This window comes from Dendrobates tinctorius, unplaced genomic scaffold (assembly GCF_039654945.1).
Source record: "Dendrobates tinctorius isolate UK_male_01 unplaced genomic scaffold, ASM3965494v1 ptg000059l, whole genome shotgun sequence".
Classification (NCBI taxonomy): Eukaryota; Metazoa; Chordata; class Amphibia; order Anura; family Dendrobatidae; genus Dendrobates; species Dendrobates tinctorius.
The window spans coordinates 11,496,757-11,519,742 of record NW_027361727.1 but is presented as its reverse complement, the minus strand read 5'-3'; the positions used below and the strand labels follow the sequence as shown (position 1 = coordinate 11,519,742).

Here is a 22,986-nt window from a genome sequence, read left to right as displayed (position 1 = left end):
CCCGCCCTTGGGACTGCTTTGGAACGTCCCATGGTAATCTGTGTCCCCCAATAAGGCGATAAAGAAAGATGGATTTTTGGTTCTTACCGTAAAATCTTTCTTGGAGCCTTCATTGGGGGACACAGCACCCTCCCTGTTTAAGTTGTACCGTGTTGGGCTTTGAGCTCCTTGTTGGGTTGGTACATATGTTTAAAGTTCCGTGGCTTCTCCTACTGCTTTCTCACCAACTGAGGTACTTGGTATCTGTCGGTGGGTGTATACTGCCGGGGAGGAGCCAATTTTCTTGTTTTTGCATAGTGTCAGCCTCCTAGCAGCAGCAGCATACACCCATGGTAATCTGTGTCCCCCAATGAAGGCTCCAAGAAAGAGATTTTACGGTAAGAACCAAAAATCCATCTTTTTTCAGAATTCCTGTAGAAATTGAAAACAAGGCAGGGAACACATCAATCATACATTTATGGCATAACTGGTGGATACAGAAATAACCCATGAATTAAAACCCTTTATGCCCATTAGCTCTTGGCCTTATTTAAATTAGTAGTGTGGCCTCACACTTATCTCAAACAGAGGTGGGTCAGGAGACCCATTCTGCAAATGGGCCTGAGCTGCATTCTGATTCTTGATGGAAGACATGTACATAACTAGTGCCCTCATCTGTAAATGAGCGTTCGATATCCTTATCAATTGGCAGTAAACCATAATTATCAATTCAATGCCAAACTAGACGGTGAAAGTGATTGGGTGTCAAATGAAGGTGCAAGAAGGAACTATTAGTCCAGATAAGGAACTACAGCAATAACTCTCCAATTTTTTGACTGAGACTACAGCAAACACGACTTTTGTGAAGACAGTTTGCTGTGGAGATGCAGAAGGGAAGATCTGTGATTTAGAAACCATGAAAAATGGCTGTGATGCATTAGACTGGGAAATGGGAGTATACTAAATAGGTGTATTAGAAGCCAATCAAGACCATGCCATCCCCATGATCCCATGATGAGGAAGAGCAAAGGATTGTTTTCATTCTGCATTCAACAAATAAATTGTAAAGTAGTAACTAAGGTCTGATATTTAGCATTTTCCTGGTGTTTTCTGCACCAATAGATCTTCTGAACCTCCGGTGATCTTTCCTGAGGATGAACATCCTCAAGAACCTACAGGTCTCTTTATCAGGCATAGAATAACACAAAATCTGAAGTCCCATTTATACACAACAGGACTTAGAATACTGCAGTAAATAAGACAAGTCATGTGAAACAGAGCTATGAATGTGTGTCAGGGAGAAACAGTTATGGCAGTAAATATTGGAGGAGTTCATAGATAAGGATTGTGAACATTTTATTGACCTCTGCGGTCTGGTCCTGGGTTGCAATGTCCCCAAAGGGTCTGAGGAGCACAGTCCCTAATTGATGTAGAAAGACAAATCCAAGCAACAAATGCATTCCTGCTCGGAGTCTGTCAAAGGTCATAAGTTTGTACTCCCAGAATCTTATTTTTCTGGGATGTCAAGTTACCTTTCATTAGGTACATTTTTGTAGCCCTGATGATAGCATCTTGGACATGAACTTACTGGAATAGGAGAAGGGAGCAAAGCCCGGCATTGGAGCCAGGACAGGTGAGTAAGGCTAGGTTCACTTTGCGTTAGGGCATCCGTTTAACGGATCCGTTAAACAGATACGCTGATGTCATTTTTTACATCTTTTGTGACCTAGTGCTAACGGTATGCGTTAACGCATGGTGGCGCTCAGGTACCATGCGCTACCATGCGTTAGCCCACACAGTTCTATGCGCAGCGAACGGGTCCATTCGCTGTGCATTACTGCCGACACACCCAAAAATGCTGCATGCAGCGTTCGAGGGTGCGTCATGAATTAACGCATACTTGCTAACCCATGCCGATTTTGGCATGCGTTAGGATGCGCTATATTCATTGCAGGCAATGGGTGCGTTAACGGATCAGTTACATAGCGTTAGTGCCGCTATGTTACGGATCCGTCAGCGCATTGCCCCCTAACGCAATGTGAACCCAGCTTAAGGCAGTGATTGGAACGACAGAAAAATTCATCATCATTTGAGTTTTAAAAAATGCGACCAGGAAGCACAAACCAGAAAGGGTCCTGGTAAATGCCCGAGTGGGAGCGACGGGATCGCAAGGGCAAGTATCTGGGTTTTTTTTTGTTTTTTTTTTTGTGGGGAAGGAGGGAGTTTCCAGACTCATCTTTCTCTCTGGTATGTGACGTTACCTTTTATTACCTACATTTTTGTAGCCTTGATCACAGCAGCATGGGAATTGCTGTTATAAGAGAAGGGAGCAAAGCCCGGTATTGGAGCCAGGACAGGTGAGTGAGGCAGTGATTGGCAGGGCAGACAAATTCCTCTTCTTTTGAGTTGTCAAGAATGCAACCAGAAAGCACAAGCCAGAAAGGGTCCTGGTAAATGCCTGAGTGGGAATGACTGGGGGGGGCGTTATCGGTTGAAGTCCTTTTTTAAGAATACATTTTAGGTAGAAAAACCCTTTTTAAAAACACAAAAAAAACTAATGCCAATAAACTGATACACCAGTATAAGTAAACCTTGATGTGCTAGATCATGACCATTCATGGGTGGAACGACTGTAAGAAAGAAAGCAAACTTTAGTTGAATTTTAATGTATCACGAGCTAATGTGATTTCCTTACCATGACACAGTTAGAGACGCACTGAATGGGTGGAGTTGGGGTGAACACATTGCCTTCCTGCGTTCAGCTAATAACACTTCACCCTGCGCGTGTATACAGTACATGTGGTGGCATCTTACTGAAAGCAGCATGCAGGCCATCAGCTATGAGTTACAAGGTATGTATGTGTTTCTCATGTATTGATGTGCCGTGCAATGTTATGTCTCCTGTTACTAGCCCATGCTAAATGTGTTCTTTTATGAAGTTGAAATGTCTCATGTTAGATGTAAAATTAAAGGTCAGGATTATCTGTGAAATGGAGGATGTTTGCTCTGGGCATACAGAATTGTGATAGAACGTGCTGGGATACGGTGTTATCCGAGCATGATCATGTGCTAACCGAGTGACTTCGGCGTGCTCGAAAAATATGCTTGAGTCCCCACACCTCCATCTCTCACAGCTGTTCAAAAGCTGCCACACTTGCAGGGATTTCCTACCAGCCGTGGGGACGCCAACATATTTCGAGCACGCCAAAGACACTCGGTCCGCACACGGGCATGCTCACACATCACTAATGTTTAACCTTTTTTTTTTTTTTTTTTTCACTACCACTTTCCAGGAGCCATAACTTTTTTATATATTTTTGTAGGATGAGTTGCAGGTAATAATGGACCCATTCAATTTACCATGTAACGCTTTGTAAAATTTGCCGCTGGGTGGGAAGGAGAACAGCGCTCCTGCTATATTTTGTGGCCTTAGGTTTTCATGGCATTCACTATGCTGTAAAAATTACATCGACTAAATTGTGATGACAAGGATGAGACCAGGAAACAAGGAGATTGTTCCAAACATCTTGGAGCACTGACCACAGATTTATGTATGAGGCCATTGCAAATCCTTCTGTCTCTTGCGATCCCAGACTGACTCAATGATGTTGAAATCGGGGCTCTGTGATCACTTTCTGGACTCCTTATTCTTTACTATGAAGATCATTCTTGGTGATGTTGGCTGGATCTTTGGAGTTGTTGTCCTGCTGCACAATAAATTAGCCAATCAAATGCCTCCCTAATGGTACTGCATGATGTATAAGTATCTGCCTCTATTTCTCAGTATTCAGGACACACTAACATCCCTATCTCCATTTGCTGAAATTCAGCCCTAAGCTTAGAAGGACCCTCCACTACTCTTCACTGCTGACTGCAGACCCTCATCATTGTGCCGTTTTCTCGCCCTTTCGCAAGCAATGTGCCATTCTGTTACAGCCGAATATTTCAAATTTGGCTAATTTGTCCAGAGAACCTGTACCCCAGTTACAATGTATTCATGCATTTTTAAGTTGCTTGGCTTTGTTTCCATGTCGAAGGTATGTTTTTGGTCACAATTCTTTCATGGAAGCCATTTCTGGATAGGCTTCTCTGAGCTGTAAATGGGTGGATCCCTCTAGCTACTGCCAATTCTGAACTGATGGCACTGATGGACATCTTCCGCTTTTGAAACGAAGTAATCATGATGTTTCTTTCATCTGCTGCACTAAGTTTCCTTGGTCGACTACTGATTCTACGATTCACAACATTGCTTGGTGTTCTTAATGCTGTGAAATTCAGGCAGATACTTACCCTTCATGTAATACCATCTGGGAGGTGTCTGGCTCCAAATTTATTCTGCTGCAGGACAACGACTCCCAAACATCCAGCCAATGTGAACTATCTTTAGCGTAAAGAAGAACAAAGAGTCCTGGGAGTGATGATCCGGCCCCCGCAGAGCCCTGATCTCCCATCATCAAGTCTGTCTGGGATTATATGAAGAGACAGAGGGATTTTCACAAGCCTCACACACAGAAGATCTGGGGTCAGTTCTCCAAGATGTTTGGAGCAATCTCCTGCCAAGTTCCTAATATTCATGAGATTCCGATTTCTCTTTTTGTCATTTAGTTTGCATTTTGTCAGATGTTAATAGTATATATTTATCAGTTATTTTTCTTTAAAGCATTCTTACTTGTGTAACATTTTTTTCACAACTACCTAAAACGTTTGCAGAGTACTGCATGTGGTGTTTTTTTTATTTGGGAATTTACTAAATTAGAAAAATACTGTAATATTCCTCTGTGATACAGAGTGATTTTTTTTTCAGTGTTTATATTTTTTACATTTATGAATGGGGGAAAAAGGTGATTTAAGCTTTTAAATATTGTGGTTATATATATATGAATATAATATATTTAAAATTTATTTTAAAAACTGTTTCAAATCTGCCTGAAGGACCTGAACATCTGATTGCTTGGTCATTGATAGAATATGCTGCAATATTTCTGTATTAAGCTGCATTATTCTATTAACGTTTTCTATTAAGGGGAATCTGTCACCCCCTGTAATATTTTTATCTAATACTATGGCCATACAGGTAATTGAATGGTTAAACCAGTCTTACCTGTATGCCTCATAGCTGTGGTGTAGACATTGAGAAATTGATTTATAATCTTTTATGTTAATGATCTCTTTACTCTGGGGCGTGCGGTGCCTGGATGAAATCACAGCCGCCTCACTTCATTTATACTATCACCCCCCCTCCCATCAGCGTCATATTGATTTGGTCGGCGCTGTAATCCCGCGCATGCACTGTGCGATCACGTGGTTGCGCGAGCACTGTCCGCCCTTGTACGGGTAGTTTCTGAATTGATCTTCTGTGCGTGCCATGTAACCTAGGATCTTGATTTAAATGATAGGTCATTTTCTGCTGACGGATTCCCTTTAACCCCTTCAAATTCCAAGTTTGGTGAAATTGAAAAAAAAAAGGGCAATTCTACAATTGTTGTTTTTTTTTATTTACCATGTTCGTTATATGGTAAAACTGACCTGACAATATGATTCTCCAAGTCAGTACGAGTACGCAGATACCAAACATGTATAGGTTTTTTTTTTATTTAAGTGGTGAAAAAAAATTGCTTATGTCGCCATTTTACGAGACCTGTAGTGTCTCCATCTCTGAGGATCTGGGGCTGGTGAGGGCTTATTTTCTGCGCCCTGAGCTGACGTTTTAATTGATATTATTTTGGGGTAGATACGCGGCTAAAAAAATAAAAAAAACAATTCAGGCATTTCGATTCTTTTTCTTGCTACACCGTTTACCTATTGGATAAATTTATTTCAGATTTTTATTGGACGTTTCTGAACACAGCAATACACATATTATTTTTATTATTATTATTGTGTTATTTTCAACGGGGTGAAAGGGTTTGAGTTGACCTTTTTTATTTTTTTTAATATTTTTAAAACTTTTTAATTTTCTTTTTTAAATACTTTTAACTGTTTTCAATATTCCCCTTAGTAGACTTGACGTTGCGATCGTTCGAATGCCAGTGCTATACATAGGGGGCGCTGATGAGCAGAATTTGTGACGCGCTTTGGCTGATGCGTATTAAATTTAACTGGTTAATAGCCGTGGGCAGAGTATCATTCCACCCATGGCTGTTAAAGGCAATTGATGGCTGATTTAATCAGCCATCAAATGCGGGGAAAGATTCGGGCTCGGCGTCAGAGCCCGCATCAAATTCAAAGACACGATCTTTGACGTAAATATACATCAAAGGTCGTGAAGGGGTTTAGTATATGTTTGCAAAGTCCACAAGTGTCACAAACTAAATGGGGGAGCGGTCGTTAGGCCACTGATGGCAGAGCCTACTAGGCGAATAAGCCCTGGAAAAAGGAAGCCGGCTTCACTCGTGTTGATGCCACTTTACACACCGGGCTTCTCATCGTCTCAACCTCTCGAGAAGACGACAGGGACTCTGTCTTTCCAAATAGTCACCATAATGCAATAAAGAATAATGAAAGAAGAGTATCCCCAGAAAAAAAAGCATAAAAAGTGGGTTTAATCTTGCAAACCTGTAAAAGATTCAAATACAATTCGGGTGATATTATAAATGCATAACAACCCATATATATTTTTAAAAAAAAAGTTAACATTATTTAAACCACATCTAAAAAAAATGACTAATACCACAATAAAGCAATCTCACATACAGCTAAACTGATGGAAAAAAAAGGTTCTAGTTCTTGTCATAATGCAAAAGGCATGATATTTACACACTATGTTTGTGTTGTACAGGCAAAAATGAATCACCCAAGTAGTTAGTAGAGAAAAAAAAAATAAATGTTAATATATAAAGGTTATCACTGCCACAGTATTTGCATAATGCTGAATATAGGTACAGTCATATGTAAAAGTTTGGGCGCCCCTATTAATGTTAACCTTTTTTCTTTATAACAATTTTGGTTTTTGCAACAGTTATTTCACTTTCATATATCTAATAACTGATGGACTCAGTTATATTTCTGGATTCAAATGAGGTTTATTGTACTAACAGAAAATGTACAATCTGCATTTAAACAAAATTTGAGCGGTGCAAAAGTAACGGCACCCTTATCATTTTCTTGATTTGAACACTCCTAACTACTTTTTACTGATGTCCTGAAGCACTAAATTGGTTTTGTAACCTCATTGAGCTTTGAACTTCATAGCCAGGTGTATCAAATCATGTGAAAAGGTATTTAAGGTGGCCACTTGCAAGTAGTTCTCCTATTAGATTCTCCTATGAAGAGTGGCATCATGGGATCCTCAAAACAACTCTCAAATGATCTGAAAACAAAGATTATTCAACATAGCTTTTCAGGGGAAGGATACAAAAAGTTGTCTCAGAGATTTAACCTGTCAGTTTCCACTGTGAGGAACATAGTAAGGAAATGGAAGAACACAGGTACAGTTCTTGTTAAGCCCAGAAGTGGCAGGCCAAGAACAATATCAGAAAGGCAGAGAAGAAGAATGGTGAGAACAGTCAAGGACAATCCACAGACCACCTCCAAAGACCTGCAGCATCATCTTGCTGCAGATGGTGTCACTGTGCATCGGTCAACTATACAGCGCACTTTGCACAAGGAGAAGCTGTATGGGAGAGTGATGCGAAAGAAGCCGTTTCTGCAAGCACGCCACAAACAGTCGCCTGAGGTATGCAAAAGCACATTTGGACAAGCCAGTTACATTTGGAAGAAGGTCCTGGGGACTGATGAAACAAAGATTGAGTTGTTTGGTCATACAAAAAGGCGTTATGCACGGAGGCTAAAAAACACAGCATTCCAAGAAAAACACTTGCTACCCACAGTAAAATTTGGTGGAGGTTCCATCATGCTTTGGGGCTGTGTGGCCAATGCCGGCATCGGGAATCTTGTTAAAGTTGAGGGTCGCATGGATTCAAGTCAGTATCAGTAGATTCTTGACAATAATGTGCAAGAATCAGTGACGAAGTTGAAGTTACGAAGGGGATGGATATTTCAGCAAGACAATGATCCAAAACACCGCTCCAAATCTACTCAGGCATTCATGCAGAGGAACAATTACAATGTTCTGGAATGGCCATCCCAGTCCCCAGACCTGAATATCATTGAACATCTGTGGGATGATTTGAAGTGGGCTGTCCATGCTCGGCGACCATCAAACTTAACTGAACTGGTATTGTTTTGTAAACAGGAATGGTCACAAATACCTTCATCCAGGATCCAGGAACTCAGTAATAGCTACAGGAAGCGACTAGAGGCTGTTATTTTTGCAAAAGGAGGATCTACAAAATATTAATGCCACTTTTATGTTGAGGTGCCCATACTTTTGCACCGCTCAAATTTTGTTTAAATGCAGATTGCACATTTTCTGTTAGTACAATAAACCTCATTTGAATCCAGAAATATAACTGAGTCCATCAGTTATTAGATTTATGAAACTGAAATAGCTGTTGCAAAAACCAAAATTGTTATAAAGAAAAAAGGTTAACATTAATAGGGGTGCCCAAACTTTAACATATGACTGTGTTCACAAACGCTATTTTTTCAATTATTTTCATTTTTAAACTAAAGGTATCACTAATTATCAGGCTGTAATTTTCATTAGTTTGTTTGCCCATTCCCTTATATTAAGTTTTCAGTCTTCTCCTATCTTTAGATCTTCGCATTATTGAGGGTGTCCCTCCCAGTTTACATGCGAACATTATACTCTCTCTTATCGGATATATGCAACCATTTCTTCCTGTTATTCTTAAAGGCCTCATTCAGATGGACGTTTTTTTCACATATGAGAATAACGGACTGAGTTTCAACGGATTGCCGTCCGGGTTTCATTAGTTTTCTGTTTTGTTTTTTTGAATGAGGAAACAAAAAAAGTTTCTCCAGCTTCTGCTGGATAGGCAAACCAGGAGTCACTTCTCAATGTAAGGACTCATGGACTCATTCACATGTCAGTATCTTTCAAGTACATAAAAAAAATGGCACTGGTGGTATCATCCGTGTTTTGGATCCGTGTGTGATCAGTATTTTTCACCTATGGATAATGATAAAGCGTGTCCTATCCTTTGCAATTGTTAAAGCGAAACTGTCAGACAGGATACCGGGAACAGGTAGGTAGCAGAGGTCCTGGAGACAGCAGGCGGACAGGAGACCGGGATCAGGTAGGTAGCGGAGGTACGGGAGACGGCAGGCGAACAGGAGAGCAGGTACAGGAGATGGCAAGCGGAGGTACAGGAGATGGCAAGCGGACAGGAGACAGGGATCAGGTAGGTAGCGGAGGTACAGGAGACGGCAGGCAAACAGGAGACCAGGTACAGGTAGGAAGCGGAGGTACAGGAGATGGCAAGCGGACAGGAGACGGAACAGGTAGAAAGCGGAGGTACAGGAGACAGCAGGCGGACAGGAGACCGTGAACAGGTAGGTAGCGGAGGTACAGGAGACAGCAGGCGGACAGGAGACCGTGAACAGGTAGGTAGCGGAGGTACAGTAGATGGCAAGCGGACAGGAGACAGGGAACAGGTAGGTAGCGGAGGTACAGGAGACGGCAGGCGAACAGGAGAGCAGGAACAGGTAGGAAGCGGAGGTACAGGAGATGGCAAGCGGACAGGAGACAGGGAACAGGTAGGTAGCGGAGGTACAGGAGACGGCAGGTGAACAGGAGACCAGGTACAGGTATGAAGCGGAGGTACAGGAGATGGCAAGCGGACAGGGAACAGGTAGGTAGCAGAGGTACAGGAGACGGCTGGCGAACAGGAGACCAGGTACAGGTAGGTAGCAGAGGTACAGGAGATGGCAAGCGGACAGGGAACAGGTAGGTAGCAGAGGTACAGGAGACGGCTGGCGAACAGGAGACCAGGTACAGGTAGGTAGCGGAGGTACAGGAGACGGCAGGTGAACAGGAGACCAGGTACAGGTAGGAAGCGGAGGTACAGGAGATGGCAAGCGGACAGGAGACAGGGAACAGGTAGGTAGCGGAGGTACAGGAGACAGCAGGTGAACAGGAGACCAGGTACAGGTAGGAAGCGGAGGTACAGGAGATGGCAAGCGGACAGGGAACAGGTAGGTAGCAGAGGTACAGGAGACGGCTGGCGAACAGGAGACCAGGTACAGGTAGGTAGCGGAGTTACAGGAGACGGCAGGTTAACAGGAGACCAGGTACAGGGAAGAAGCGGAGGTACAGGAGATGGCAAGCGGACAGGAAACAGGTAGGTAGCGGAGGTACAGGAGACGGTAGGCGAACAGGAGACCAGGTACAGGTAGGAAGCAGAGGTACAGGAGATGGCAAGCGGACAGGAGACAGGGAACAGGTAGGTAGCGGAGGTACAGGAGACAGCAGGCGGACAGGAGACTGTGAATAGGTAGGTAGCGGAGGTCCAGGAGACAGCAGGCAGACAGGAGACCAGGAACACATAGGAAGCGGAGGTACAGGAGACAGCAGGCAGACAGGAGACCATGAACAGGTAGGTAGCGGAGGTACAGAAGATGGCAGGAGACCAGGAACAGGTAGGAAGCGAAGGTACAGGAGATGGAAAGCGGACAGGAGACAGGGAACAGGTAGGTAGCGGAGGTACAGGAGACGGCAGGCAAACAGGAGACCAGGTACAGGTAGGAAGCGGAGGTACAGGAGATGGCAAGCGGACAGGAGACGGAACAGGTAGAAAGCGGAGGTACAGGAGACAGCAGGCGGACAGGAGACCGTGAACAGGTAGGTAGCGGAGGTACAGGAGACAGCAGGCGGACAGGAGACCGTGAACAGGTAGGTAGCGGAGGTACAGTAGATGGCAGGCGGACAGGAGACAGGGAACAGGTAGGAAGCGGAGGTACAGGAGACAGGAGGCGGACAGGAGATCAGGAACAGGTAGGAAGCGGAGGTACAGTAGATGGCAGGCGGACAGGAGACAGGGAACAGGTAGGTAGCGGAGGTACAGGAGACAGCAGGCGGACAGGAGACCGTGAACAGGTAGGTAGCGGAGGTACAGTAGATGGCAGGCGGACAGGATACCAGGAACAGGTAGGAAGCGGAGGTACAGGAGACAGCAGGCGGACAGGAGATCAGGAACAGGTAGGAAGCGGAGGTCCAGGAGACTGCAGTCAGACAGGAGACCGGGAACAGGTAGGTAGCAGGGGTCCAGGAGACTGCAGTCAGACAGGAGACCGGGAACAGGTAGGTAGCAGGGGTCCAGGAGACTGCAGGCAGACAGGAGGCCGGGAACAGGCAGCAGAGGTCCTGAAGACAACAGGTAGCAGAGATACAGGACATAGTTGGCAGACCGGAGACCGGGAACAGGTAGCAGAGGTCCTGTAGGGTGCAGGCAGACAGGCCTCCAGAGCAACTAAAATGCCTTTAATGCCAAGATACAGGATAGTTTATAGGTAGGCCTTATATAGGCCCAGGCAGAGGATTACATGGGTTCACACAGGTCCCTCTGCAAAGGCCTACATAGAGCACAACATAGCTCAGTGGACCCGGTGAGGGGAGCAAAGCCAGGGTTTGGGATTGGGCGCAACCGAGGTGCAGGACGAAAAGGAAAAACAACGCAGGATTCGAGAACAAAGGCATTTACACCAGTTTTAAAATATACATATTTATGGAAAGTGACGTGTTCTCTTTAATTGCTGCTGTTTATCACAAGTTAAAGCAGTGATTGCAGCAAAATGGAGAAGAATACGTCCTTCTGTAATATTTCCCCATTCCTGTTGAATCGACTTTTCGATTTGGCACAAAAGAAAAACGGAGTAAGAAAATTTCACCAAAAAATGTGCTGTTCTTTCACCTTAACAGAAGCGGAAGATATATATTATGTTTGTACTGTGCATGTGGGTGTGTTATCAAGCCAAAGATCTCGCATAGCATGTGGTTTCCTGTAAAGCTGGTAAAATGACTAGGTAAGAGCAATTCATATACACCTGTATTCTAATAAAAGCCTACAGTTGCCCTTAACTCAGGGTTCTAGATTTTCAACTTAAAAAAAATAACATTTTTAACCATCACATTATATTCTGCCCCAACTTCTGTTACAGTAAAACTAACCATGTGGACAATCTGTCAACTGGATTTTAGGAGGTTAATCTGAGAGGTTGTTCTGCTTGTACAGCCCCCTTGTGATCTGCTTCCCTCTTACAGAAATGTACAAGTCAAAATGTATGTGCATTCATTTAATCTTCTGCAAAGAAGTTAAAAATACACATATCATCTATTTTTTTCCCAATAGGTTGCTATGAATGTGGGTTATTTATTTATTTATTTTTTTTAAACTGAACCAACTGGGTCTAACCTTGAACACGTTGCGCTGTGTTCACACAGATAATCTGAAGTATGGGGGTTTGTAGAATGTTCAAATCCCATAAGTCATGCTATTCATTTTCAATACATGAATATATTGTTACCGTACAAAGAAAATGTAATAGAATTAGCAAAGCAAAAAAAACTGTTTATTAATGATAATCATTAAAGGCAGTCAGATGGCCGTATAAATCGGATCAAGATAGGAACGCAGTGCAAATCGGATCAAGATAGGAACGCAGTGCGGTGGCTGGCGGCTCTCCTGACCTCAGAGTAAAAGCTGCATGTATTTCTATGCAGCTACCACGCTCGGGCCTGGAGAGCTGCCAGCCACCGCACTGCGTTCCATTCTCAATCTGATTTATACGGCCGTCTGACTCTGCCATAATATGTACTCGTTCCAATCCTCCAACTTACACTGAACTATTTATTCCATTGCAACAAGATCAACCCTATTTAGAACTTTAAAATTTCCACTCCTTCTTTCTCCCAGTCAAATCATTGAACCGGTGAACAATCTTCAACAGTTGAACAACTAATTAGCTTTTTTTTGGACATTATCGTTCAGTCGCTCAACCCATTCACATTACACAATTATCTCGAAAAACGGGTCGTTAACATTAGAATCTGATGGATTATCGCTCAGAGTAAATGCAGCTTTAGACTGGATATTCGTCTGTCGACCGAAAAATGGTTTGGCTATAAGCTATCTCGCCTGACTCTGCCATACACAGAAATGCTCACTATGCCAAGTGCTTCTGTGTTCTCTATGAGAAAGCAGCTGCCACACTTTTCTGGCGGTGGCTTATCTCATGAGAGCAAAAGCATCAGCAGTCTGAAATTGGACACGCCGGATCCTTGTCTCTGACGACGTCACCTGTTAGAGACCCCGTTTACATTAGTCTGTCCATATTTATGGTTTCAGCCAGTGTTAGTTTAATTTGTATGGGGGCCAAAATTTTTTTTTTTTTTTTTTTTGCAAAGCACAAACCTTAGGCGGACTAAGCACAACAAATGTCTAAAACATATAATACAACGTTTGGTGAGAAGTCAGCAACACTGTTGTATTAGATTCATACATGGGGAAAGAAACACATTCAGAATATATCTAGTGCTAGTCTCTACTCACGGACAAGCCGTGAGTCTTGGTGTCATGATTCCTCTGCTTAGGGTACCGTTACACCTAGCGATGTACCAGCGATCCCGACCAGCGATATGACGCGGTCAGGATCGCTGGTACATCGCTAGGTGGTCACTAGTGAGCTGCCACACAGGCAGATCTCACCAGCGACATCGCTGGGGTTGGCGATCGCTACTTACCTGTCAGACGCGGCGATCCTGCGTCCTCCCGCCCGCGTCCACGTGTCCTGGAATGGTCCAGGAGCTTCTCGCGCGATCAGCGATAACCAGCGGGGGAGCCGGTCGGAGGTAAGTATCACATGCAGCGATATCGCTGCAACGTCACAAAATCTGTGACTTTACAGCGATATTGCTAGCAATATCGCAGTGTGTAACGGGGGCTTTAGAGTGTCTGGGACTCTGTGATGGACAGCTCTGAACTCCTAACCTGTGCTGGGGGCGTGCTGAGCTGCCGGTGCTTTGATTGACAGCTCGGTTGACCTATCTGACTGGAAGGTTGCAGAGACTTCCACAGGTGCTCCATATTCTTGGTAATTGCCCTGTTATTTAGGTGAGCTGTCTGGCCCAGATCATTGCCAGTCAAAAGCTTGTTCTAAGCTGGTGCTCTCTGGTGGGTTCACCTGTACCCTGATCTTCTTGTTCTGCTGCTGACCTTTAGGCCATGTTCAGACTAACCGTTTGTCATTGCCCCTTTGCATCTGATATTTCGTTGCTGCCCTTTGAATTGTGTTCAGACTACCCGTTTGTTATTGCCCCTTTGCTTATGCGCTATTTCTCTGGCATTCTGACCCTGGCATGTGACCTGACTTGCGACTTCGTATTTTCCCTTGATTTTCTACATGATGTTTTGGTATTGACCCCGGAACGTCTGACTGCGCTTATTCACGGCCCAGCCATGGGTTGTGACTAGCAGCACACTTGGGTATTCAAGAGGTTCGGGGTCAAATACCAAGGTGTCTCGTCATATACAAAGGGGTAAGGCAAAGGCGTAGTCAGGTCAAAGTCCGAGGGCACAATTCCAGGAAGGTAGCTGATCGAGACAAAAGGGCAAGGCAAGCTGGTGGTCATCTTTACCGTAAAACCTAAGCACAGAAAAGAACGGAGACAATTTGCAACACTTAAATTGTACATTTTTATGTGATTCGACAAAATGATAGGCAGATATTGTCTGACGTTTCAACCTATGTAAAGGTCATTTTCAAGGACATACGAATGGCAGCAAGATAGAGAAATGGTAATGGCGGTAGTGACACGCGTGGTATAGCACTGGCATTCTGCACTACTGTTACTTCGTCTGGCTATCAGTCACATGTCCCTGAAAAAGCCCTTAGCATTTTTCTTAACTTTGGACAATATCTGCCTATCATTTTGTATAAAATAAAAGTTTACAACTTAAGTGTTACTGATTACCTTTGTTCTCTCCTGTCCTTGGGGTATTTCCTTCATAAATACACCCCAGTGTCCTTCAACAGAATGCAAAAGTATTGTGTGAACAGGCTCTGATGTGTCCTCAAGTCATTCAGCTGTTCCATCTTCAAAGTCCGGAATACCATAGACATAAGAAGAGGAAAATGTTTGGATACTGAAGTCTACAGTCTCGGTGAACACATTTCCCAGCAAGTACACCAAGCTCAGTGTGAATACAGCCTTCAACACAACTGTAATTGAAAGATGCTACATTTAATTTCTTATGTGCAAAATAATTATAGAATAATAGAAGGAGACTTTTTGTGGCACATAGGTTTGGACAAAATAAATCTCTAATACTTAGGGCTAATTAACTGTGTTTTCGGTTGGAGAATCGAACAGCAATCGGGCCAATGTTATTCAATGGGGCAGTGCAGATGAGTAATTTTTTTACTGACCGAATCTGCGTGTAAAAAATATTGAGGGGTGCCCTAGTTCCTTCCGTAGGTCGGGTGAGAGTCACCCATTCAAATCTATGGGTGCATGAAAAAAATTGGATGCCATACAGAGACACATTATAACATCCGAATTTTATGGATAAACTGCAATTCTGTAGCAAAGGAAACTGTGAAAGGTTAATAGTTGATGCTGGTAATAAAACAGATTGCGAGGTTCATTTATTAATGTCTACTCTTTTTTTTTTTTTTTTTTTGCAGCACGTATCGTCGATTTTTTGCATCCTAGGCAAGTGATGTTGATAAAACCTATCCAGCTGAAAATGAAATCCCAATTCAGAGACTTTGCTTTGGTACGTACACATACATCCTCTTTCCCATGTCAATCAGAATAATAAAAAAATAATATAGACCTCAATAGGATGTATCAAAATCTACATGTTATTTGCACCGTGTCTTTCATTTTGCATATTTTAAAGCTGTTGGAGATTAGATTTATCCAGGTTTAAATCACTTGTTCAAAGCTACTGTTTTGTTTTTGTCTCTTTTCTTTTTTCTCTTTTTTTTTTTTTTAGTGTTGTTATATTCATTGATGTTTTTTGCACCAAATTCTTCACAATCTTGCAGGTGGTTCCTAAATCTTGAGCAAAAAAAAACCTTTATTCTGTCTTTAGCTTTTTTTCTGCATCCTTTTAGCGTAAAAATGTTGCAATATTTGTGCAAAGAAATTCTGATGTAAATAAAATTATTCCAAAAACTAGGCAAAAAAAGAGGTGCAAATTGCGATAATGCATCGACCCAACATGTTGCAGAGTCAAATAAATTTCTAAATGCTGTTTAAGAAGAGTAGCCAGAAGAATCCTGTTTTCATGTAAGGTAGCAACAGGGATGAATTCCTGCTCTTCTTTCCTTAGTTAGAACACAGATAGAAGCACCAGCATGGTGAGGAAATTATACAGCAGTACAGAGTGGTGTAGATGTGAACCCAGCTCTAAGGTGAGGTAAAAGACTTGTTAGAAAGCTCAGCATGATTTTTCTGTGTCTCTGCTTGTTTTTTTTTTAACTTTGCTCCTCACTCCTCCTCTACCCTAACTTTTTCCTAAAGAGTATTATGATGTGCAACCTGACACTTCACTTTGCTGGCAATTTCGTCTTCTCTTGAGCAAGACGGCGTGGATGATGAATTCAGGAGATAGAGGGAAGGTTAAGAGGTGTCTCATAATCTGAGAAAAAAACAAAAACATATTTCTCTGATAAGATATATGGTAACATTTCTTATATTCGCCCGTACTAATTTATGTAAAGTTCGTTGAAAGAAAGTACAGTTCCTAATAAATTAATGCTTTATTAACAGAAATGGAAAAGGAAGTTGTACTGATCACTGATACGTAATGTTGTTTTCATACAATCCATAGGTACTAACTTCATGCAGGGCATTCCTGCTACATCACACACTACCCTTAAAGGTCAGTACTATATATTTTGTTCAGTGCTATAAAATATTTTATGAATAATTTTGCTCACAGAACTGTTTTGTGTGGGTTTTTTTTGTTTTTTTTTATTTAGCCACCTTAAAGGGAATCTGTCACCTTTTTTTCGGCTTGCAGCTGCCGGCATAGACATCGGGGGCTTATCTACAGCATTCTGTAGTGCTGTAGATAAGCCTCCGATGTAACCTGAAAGATAAGAAAAACACGTTACATTATACTCACCGGGGTGGGCGGTCCGATCCGGTGGGTGTTGCGGTCCGGTCCAACGCCTCCCTTCTTCATGCGATGATGTCCTCTTCTCCCGTCCTGTAATGGCTGCAGCACAAGCGCACTGCTCTGCCCTGTTGAGGGCAGAGCAAAGTCCTGCAGTGCGCAGGCGTCGGGAGAGGTCCGGCGCCTGCGCACTGCAGAATTCTGCTCTGCCCTCAACAGGGCAGAGCGGTGCGCCTGTTCCGGAGCCATTACAGGACGGGAGAAGAGGACGGACCGCAACACCCACCGGATCGGACCGCCCACCCCGGTGAGCAAAAACTGGGTGTTTTTAACTCAAACTCGAAAATCGACTAAAAAAATGCATCATATAAACATGCCATGAAAGTTACACTCAAAAACTGCAATAAAAAGACCAAATATATCTGAATAAGACCTAATTGTACAGTCATGGCCAAAAGTTTTGAGAATGACACAAATATTAATTTTTACAAAGTCTACTGCTTCATTTTTTCTAATGGCAATTTGCATATACTCCAGAATGTTATAAAGAGTGATCAGCTTAACAGCAATTACTTGCAAAGTCAATATTTGCCTAGAAAATGACCTTTATCCCCCAAAACACATTTCAACATCATTGCAGCCCTGCCTTAAAAGGACCAGCTAACATCGTTTCAGTGATTGCTCCATTAACACAGGTGTGGGTGTTGATGAGGACAGGGCTGGAGATCAATCTGTCATGATTAAGTAAGAATGACACCACTGGACACTTTAAAAGGAGGCTGGTGCTTGGCATCATTGTTTCTCTTCTGTTAACCATGGTTATCTCTAAAGAAACACGTGCAGTCATCATTGCACTGCACAGAAATGGCCGAACAGGGAAGAGTATCGCAGCTAGAAAGATTGCACCTCAGTCAACAATCTATCGCATCATCAAGAACTTCAAGGAGAGAGGTTCCCTTGTTGCCAAAAAGGCTCCAGGGCGCCCAAGAAAGACCAGCAAGCGCCAGGACCGTCTCTTAAAAGTGTTTCAGCTGCAGGATCGGGCTACCAGCAGTGCAGAGCTTGCTCAGGAATGGCAGCAGGCAGGTGTGAGTGCATCTGCACGCACTGTGAGACGGAGACTCTTGGAGCAAGGCCTGGTCTCAAGGAGGGCAGCAAAGAAGCCACTTCTCTCCAGGAAAAACATCATGGACAGACTGATATTCTGCAAGAGGTACAGGGAGTGGACCGCTGAGGACTGGGGTAAAGTCATTTTCTCTGATGAATCCACTTTTCGAATGTTTGGGACATCTGGAAAACGGCTTATTCGGAGAAGACCAGGTGAGCGCTACCACCAGTCTTGTCTCATGCCAACTGTCAAGCATCCTGAAACCATTCATGTGTGGGGTTGCTTCTCAGCCAAGGGAATGGGCTCTCTCTCAGTCTTGCCTAAATACACAGCCATGAATAAAGAATGGTACCAGAATGTCCTCCAAAAGCAACTTCTCCCAACCGTCCAAGAGCAGTTTGGCGATCAAAAATGCCTTTTTCAACATGATGGAGCACCTTGCCATAAAGCAAAGGTGATAACTAAATGGCTCAGGGAACAAAACATAGAGATTTTGGGACCATGGCCTGGAAGCTCCCCAGATGTTAATCCCATTGAGAACTTGTGGTCAATCATCAAGAGACGGGTGGACAAACAAAAACCTTCAAATTCAGACAAAATAAAAGCATTGATTTTGCACGAATGGACTGCCATCAGTCAGGATTTGATCCAGAAGTTGATTGAGAGCATGCCAGGGAGAATTGCTGAGGTCCTGAAGAAGAAGGGTCAACACTGCAAATATTGACTTGCTGCATTAACTCATTCTAACTGTCAATATAACCTTTTGTTACTCATAATATGATTGCAATTATATTTCTGTATGTGATAAAAACATCTGACAAACACATAAAAGCCAGAGGCCAGCAGATCATGTGAAAATATAATATTTGTGTCATTCTCAAAACTTTTGGCCATGACTGTACAAGTTATTTAGGGAGTGTGAATGAGATTTTTTTGTGCTTTCATATCCTCTAGTATTTTCTTATGTTACCATGTAAAAAAAAATCCCCACTGTGAGGAATGTCCGAATCTGGCAGAAGGCATGATAATTATCGTGAAAAGTGCAGACTGCTGAACAATTGTAAAGGCTAATTGTTTTCATTAAAAGAGAATTGTAACATTTCACTTCATATTACTTTAGGTGGAAAATACATTCAGCTACTTAGAAATTAATGACATTGATATTCAAGATCTTAAGCTGGTAAGCACTTTATATTTTTGATTTAATGAATAAGCTATAAAAATATTTTCCATAATGAATTTCAATATACCGTATATTTGCATACACCATAATAAAAGTTGATATTTAATACAAATATATTTAATACAAAATAACAAAAAAAAGCCTCAAACCATTGATAAAAACAACAGTCTGTGTGTTCATGATAAAATATTAGGGTGGCACATTAAAGGCAGGATTATGCATAGAAACCTACAGTGTCAGGTCGGGGCCGTTATACTGATTACAGTGATACCTTGGTTGATTAAATCCGTCTTGTGGTTGTTGTTTAATCTTAATTTGAAGTTTTCAGTTAATGAGATTCTGTTGCTCAGGGGCGGGCCTGTGGGTGGGGCTGTGGGCGGGGGTTCATGCGGTGCTATGCTTACATATTCATCTGCGCTGTAGCATGGTATCCATATTTTTATTTTATTTAGTGATATAAATTGCTTAAGAAAAAAAATTGTTCCTCAAAATGGCGCCGGCCACGACTGTGCAGTAGCATAATTTGGAACGTGCCATTTTGGAAGAGGGGAAAAAAAATTCTCCACCAAGATGGCGCCGCCGTCGCCTGCGTAATAGCATTTATCAGATGAATGTAATTTTTTTTTTTCACAATTATTAGATATACAGTATGTGAATTAGGGGGGCAGGTCACTGAGGGATCAGTGAAATGTCATAAGCCACACAGATGAATATGTAAGCAGAGCACCACATAAAGTCCTGCCCACAGGCCCACCCCAGAGCACGAGAATCTCATTAACTGAAAACTAAAAAATAAAGATTAAAGAACAACCACAAGACGGATCAACTGCTCAGCGCCCACCATTGGAGAATAGCTGTGACTGTGTAGCGCCAGCATCCCTGCACGCTTCTATGCTCCCCCGGCAGGGACGCTGACTCACTGCTGCAGCCATCATTCCACACTTCCTCCTCCTGCTGCTTCCCAGAGCCTGCTCACGGCTTGCGGACTCCTGGGCACTGTGCTTAGGGTGCACATGCACTCCTTTCTTCTTAAAGAGACAGAGCTGTTGTGAGTTCATTTTCCGGTCCACCAGTTGTGAGTTCTCCTTCCAGGCTCCCTCTGGTGGTAACTGGAGGTAGTGAGGCTGATTTAATCAGTAGAGATCTGCCACCTGATAATGAGGATGACGATTGGACCTCAGGAATCTCAGACTGGATTTAAGACAGCCGACGCCCTAGTCTGGGGCTGGTGATTTCTTCTGGCTTTTCAGGTCCTGGTTTTCAGCTCTGTTCCAGTCATTTCAAGCTAAGTTTTTCTGCTAATGTTCACACTTGATTTTGTTGGTCTATTCAGTTTTTTGTGTGGTCAGCCAGCCCCTTCTGGGGCTGTGCTGAATTTCCACTCTTATTTATCTGTATTTGCCAATTTGCTTTTTTTTGTCCCTTATTAGATTGGCCTCTTTTTGCTCTGTCTCAGAATATTTCAGAGTGCTGATATAGTGGGAGAAGTCTAGAGACTTCAGGGTTAATTTTGCTATCAGAAGTGTTGGACATTATTTTTGTAGGGTTTTTGGCAGATTGCAGACAGTGTCTTTCCTTTCCTATCCTTTCTAGTTAGTTTGGGCCCCATCATTTGCTCAGCCTATTTTCCTGCCTGTGTTTGTGCTTTCATCTTGTTTCACCGTCAATTCATGTGAGGGGGCTGTCTTTCCTTTGGGGTCTGCTCTGGGGCAGTTTTCCCCATTTCTTGCGTTTGGCTTATTTAGTCCTTCGGATGTGACGAAGCGTCTAGGACCATCGTAGGTACGCTCCACGGCTGCTGCTAGTTGTTGTGGTTAGGATCAGGGATCTGCAATCTGCATAGTTACCAACCTCTCTGGTTTTCTGTGACTTAGCTTGTTTAGTCTTTTCCTCCTCGGTGACCCATTCATAACACAGAGCCATCCTAAAGTGTCCCCAGCCAATTGTTGGAAGACACTTGTTATTTAAGGCACCTCCACTTGATGGGAGGTGCTTGAGCAATGTGTATACTCTGCTTATTTGCATGCTTGCTAGTTCTCAGGTCCCCTGTTCTAGTTTATTTTCCATTACCTGCCTGTGTCTACCTGTATACCAGCCATACCTACCAGTGTTGGCCTGTATACTAGCTGTTCCTGCTGTGTGTCTGTACCAGCTGAACTTTCCTTTCTAGGCCGTTCCAGCTTCCTGCCCCTTGGGCATTAGCTGCCGTACATCCGTGGTCCATCCTGGTGTAGCACCTGATGTCCATCTGGAGCCAAGTCTAAACACACCATTAGGGGCTGTAGTGAAGAGTCAGGTGTTCACCTAGTTATGCCCCTCCAGGGTATCCTTGAACCATGGCACAGTGGTTCCACCGCTACTCCTGTTACAGACTGCTCCGTGTTGCACCCTGCCACTATGACAGGAAAGGAGCTGGGGCACAGCACAATGATAACATTGCTTTCTCCTTTCGCAGATGACACTTTGGATGCTAATTATTGCCTCTAATATGCTCTTTGTTTAAACCAAAAAAAACTGACCTGGAGTATAAGTTGGTATGCATGCAAAGTAGGAGTATGTTCTCACCGGCCATTAAACAGACAAAACCCCAGACAGTCTGAAGTGTGAACACGCACTTTTTTGTGTTATTTCTATGCACTATTCTTTTACTTCTTTACTTGCAGCAGGGTATATGGTCCTTTTGATCCTGTCTTGGGTTTTATGTTCTGCTTTTGCTTGCATAGGAAGCCTTGACCTGACAGGTTTCCTTTAGGTCCCAATCACATAGCTATGATTTGTTTTCACCAAAGCGGATGCATTATAATTCACTAATATCTCTTTTAACAGGTTGTGTTGAAAACAGACTCTTCTCTTTATCCCTTTCAATTTCTGTATGTGGAAGACCTCGAACAAGTAGTGATTTTTGTGACGGCAGGCATCAAAAAAATATTACCAGATTCGTCTCCCGGGTGAGTAACGAGTGCATTTAGGTCACATTCACACATGATATATTTGCTCCAACGGAATCAACACTAAAAACCTGCAGCAGAGTACAGAACAATGCATGTAATCAGGACGTAGGAAACGCCAGTTAGGCCACGTTCACACGTTCAGTATTTTACATCAGTATTTGTAAGCCAAAATCGGGAGTGGAACAATCAGAGGAAAAATAATAGAAACACGTCACCACTTCTGTATTTATCACCCACTCCTGGTTTTGGCTTAGAAATACTGATGTAGAATACTGACCAAATCCTGAAACACCTGCACGAGCATGTACACGTCATCGGAATTACTCATTTTCTATCCCAAAGTGGCCGCTGAACCGTAAGACAATTCTAATGTCCGTTTGGGTGTAAGAATTCTAACTCTGTACATAAGAACATCTACAAAATTCCAATAAAGTCCAGTTTACTTAGATCTTCTCCATGTATTGCGCCTCTGTGCATTGACAATGGAAAATCCGGTCTCCGTACAGTTCTACCGTACCACTCCCTGTGTCGCCGTCGATCTCTTGATTTTTTTTTTTTTTTTCCTGGCAGGGGACATTCACATGACCGCTGCGGCCACTGATCAGTTGTAGCCTCTACATTCTCTCCAAACCAGAAAAATGGTTGTTTTTTATTCGGACTCCCATGACAGCACCACGAACTAAGGATGCTGTCATGGGCTTCCGAAAAATATCGTTACCGGTAAGTAATTTAATACTTTTTCCAGCTCAGACCAAATGTGAAGGCTGCTGCTAATAA

The 22,986-nt window shown here is 43.0% G+C and overlaps 1 protein-coding gene across 1 annotated transcript in view; it reads left to right on the top strand.

The window, feature by feature from the left end:
* The first annotated feature begins 2,767 nt into the window (after nt 1-2,767).
* Nucleotides 2,768-22,986, top strand: part of LOC141092340 (F-actin-uncapping protein LRRC16A-like) — a 56,851-nt gene continuing 36,632 nt past the window's right edge. Inside the window, exons 1-5 of the mRNA XM_073578405.1 lie at nt 2,768-2,831; nt 15,526-15,617; nt 16,680-16,730; nt 19,196-19,255; nt 22,085-22,206. Coding sequence (XP_073434506.1) covers nt 2,777-2,831; nt 15,526-15,617; nt 16,680-16,730; nt 19,196-19,255; nt 22,085-22,206 — 380 coding nt within the window. The 5' untranslated portion in view covers nt 2,768-2,776. The remainder of the gene's footprint in view (nt 2,832-15,525; nt 15,618-16,679; nt 16,731-19,195; nt 19,256-22,084; nt 22,207-22,986) is intronic.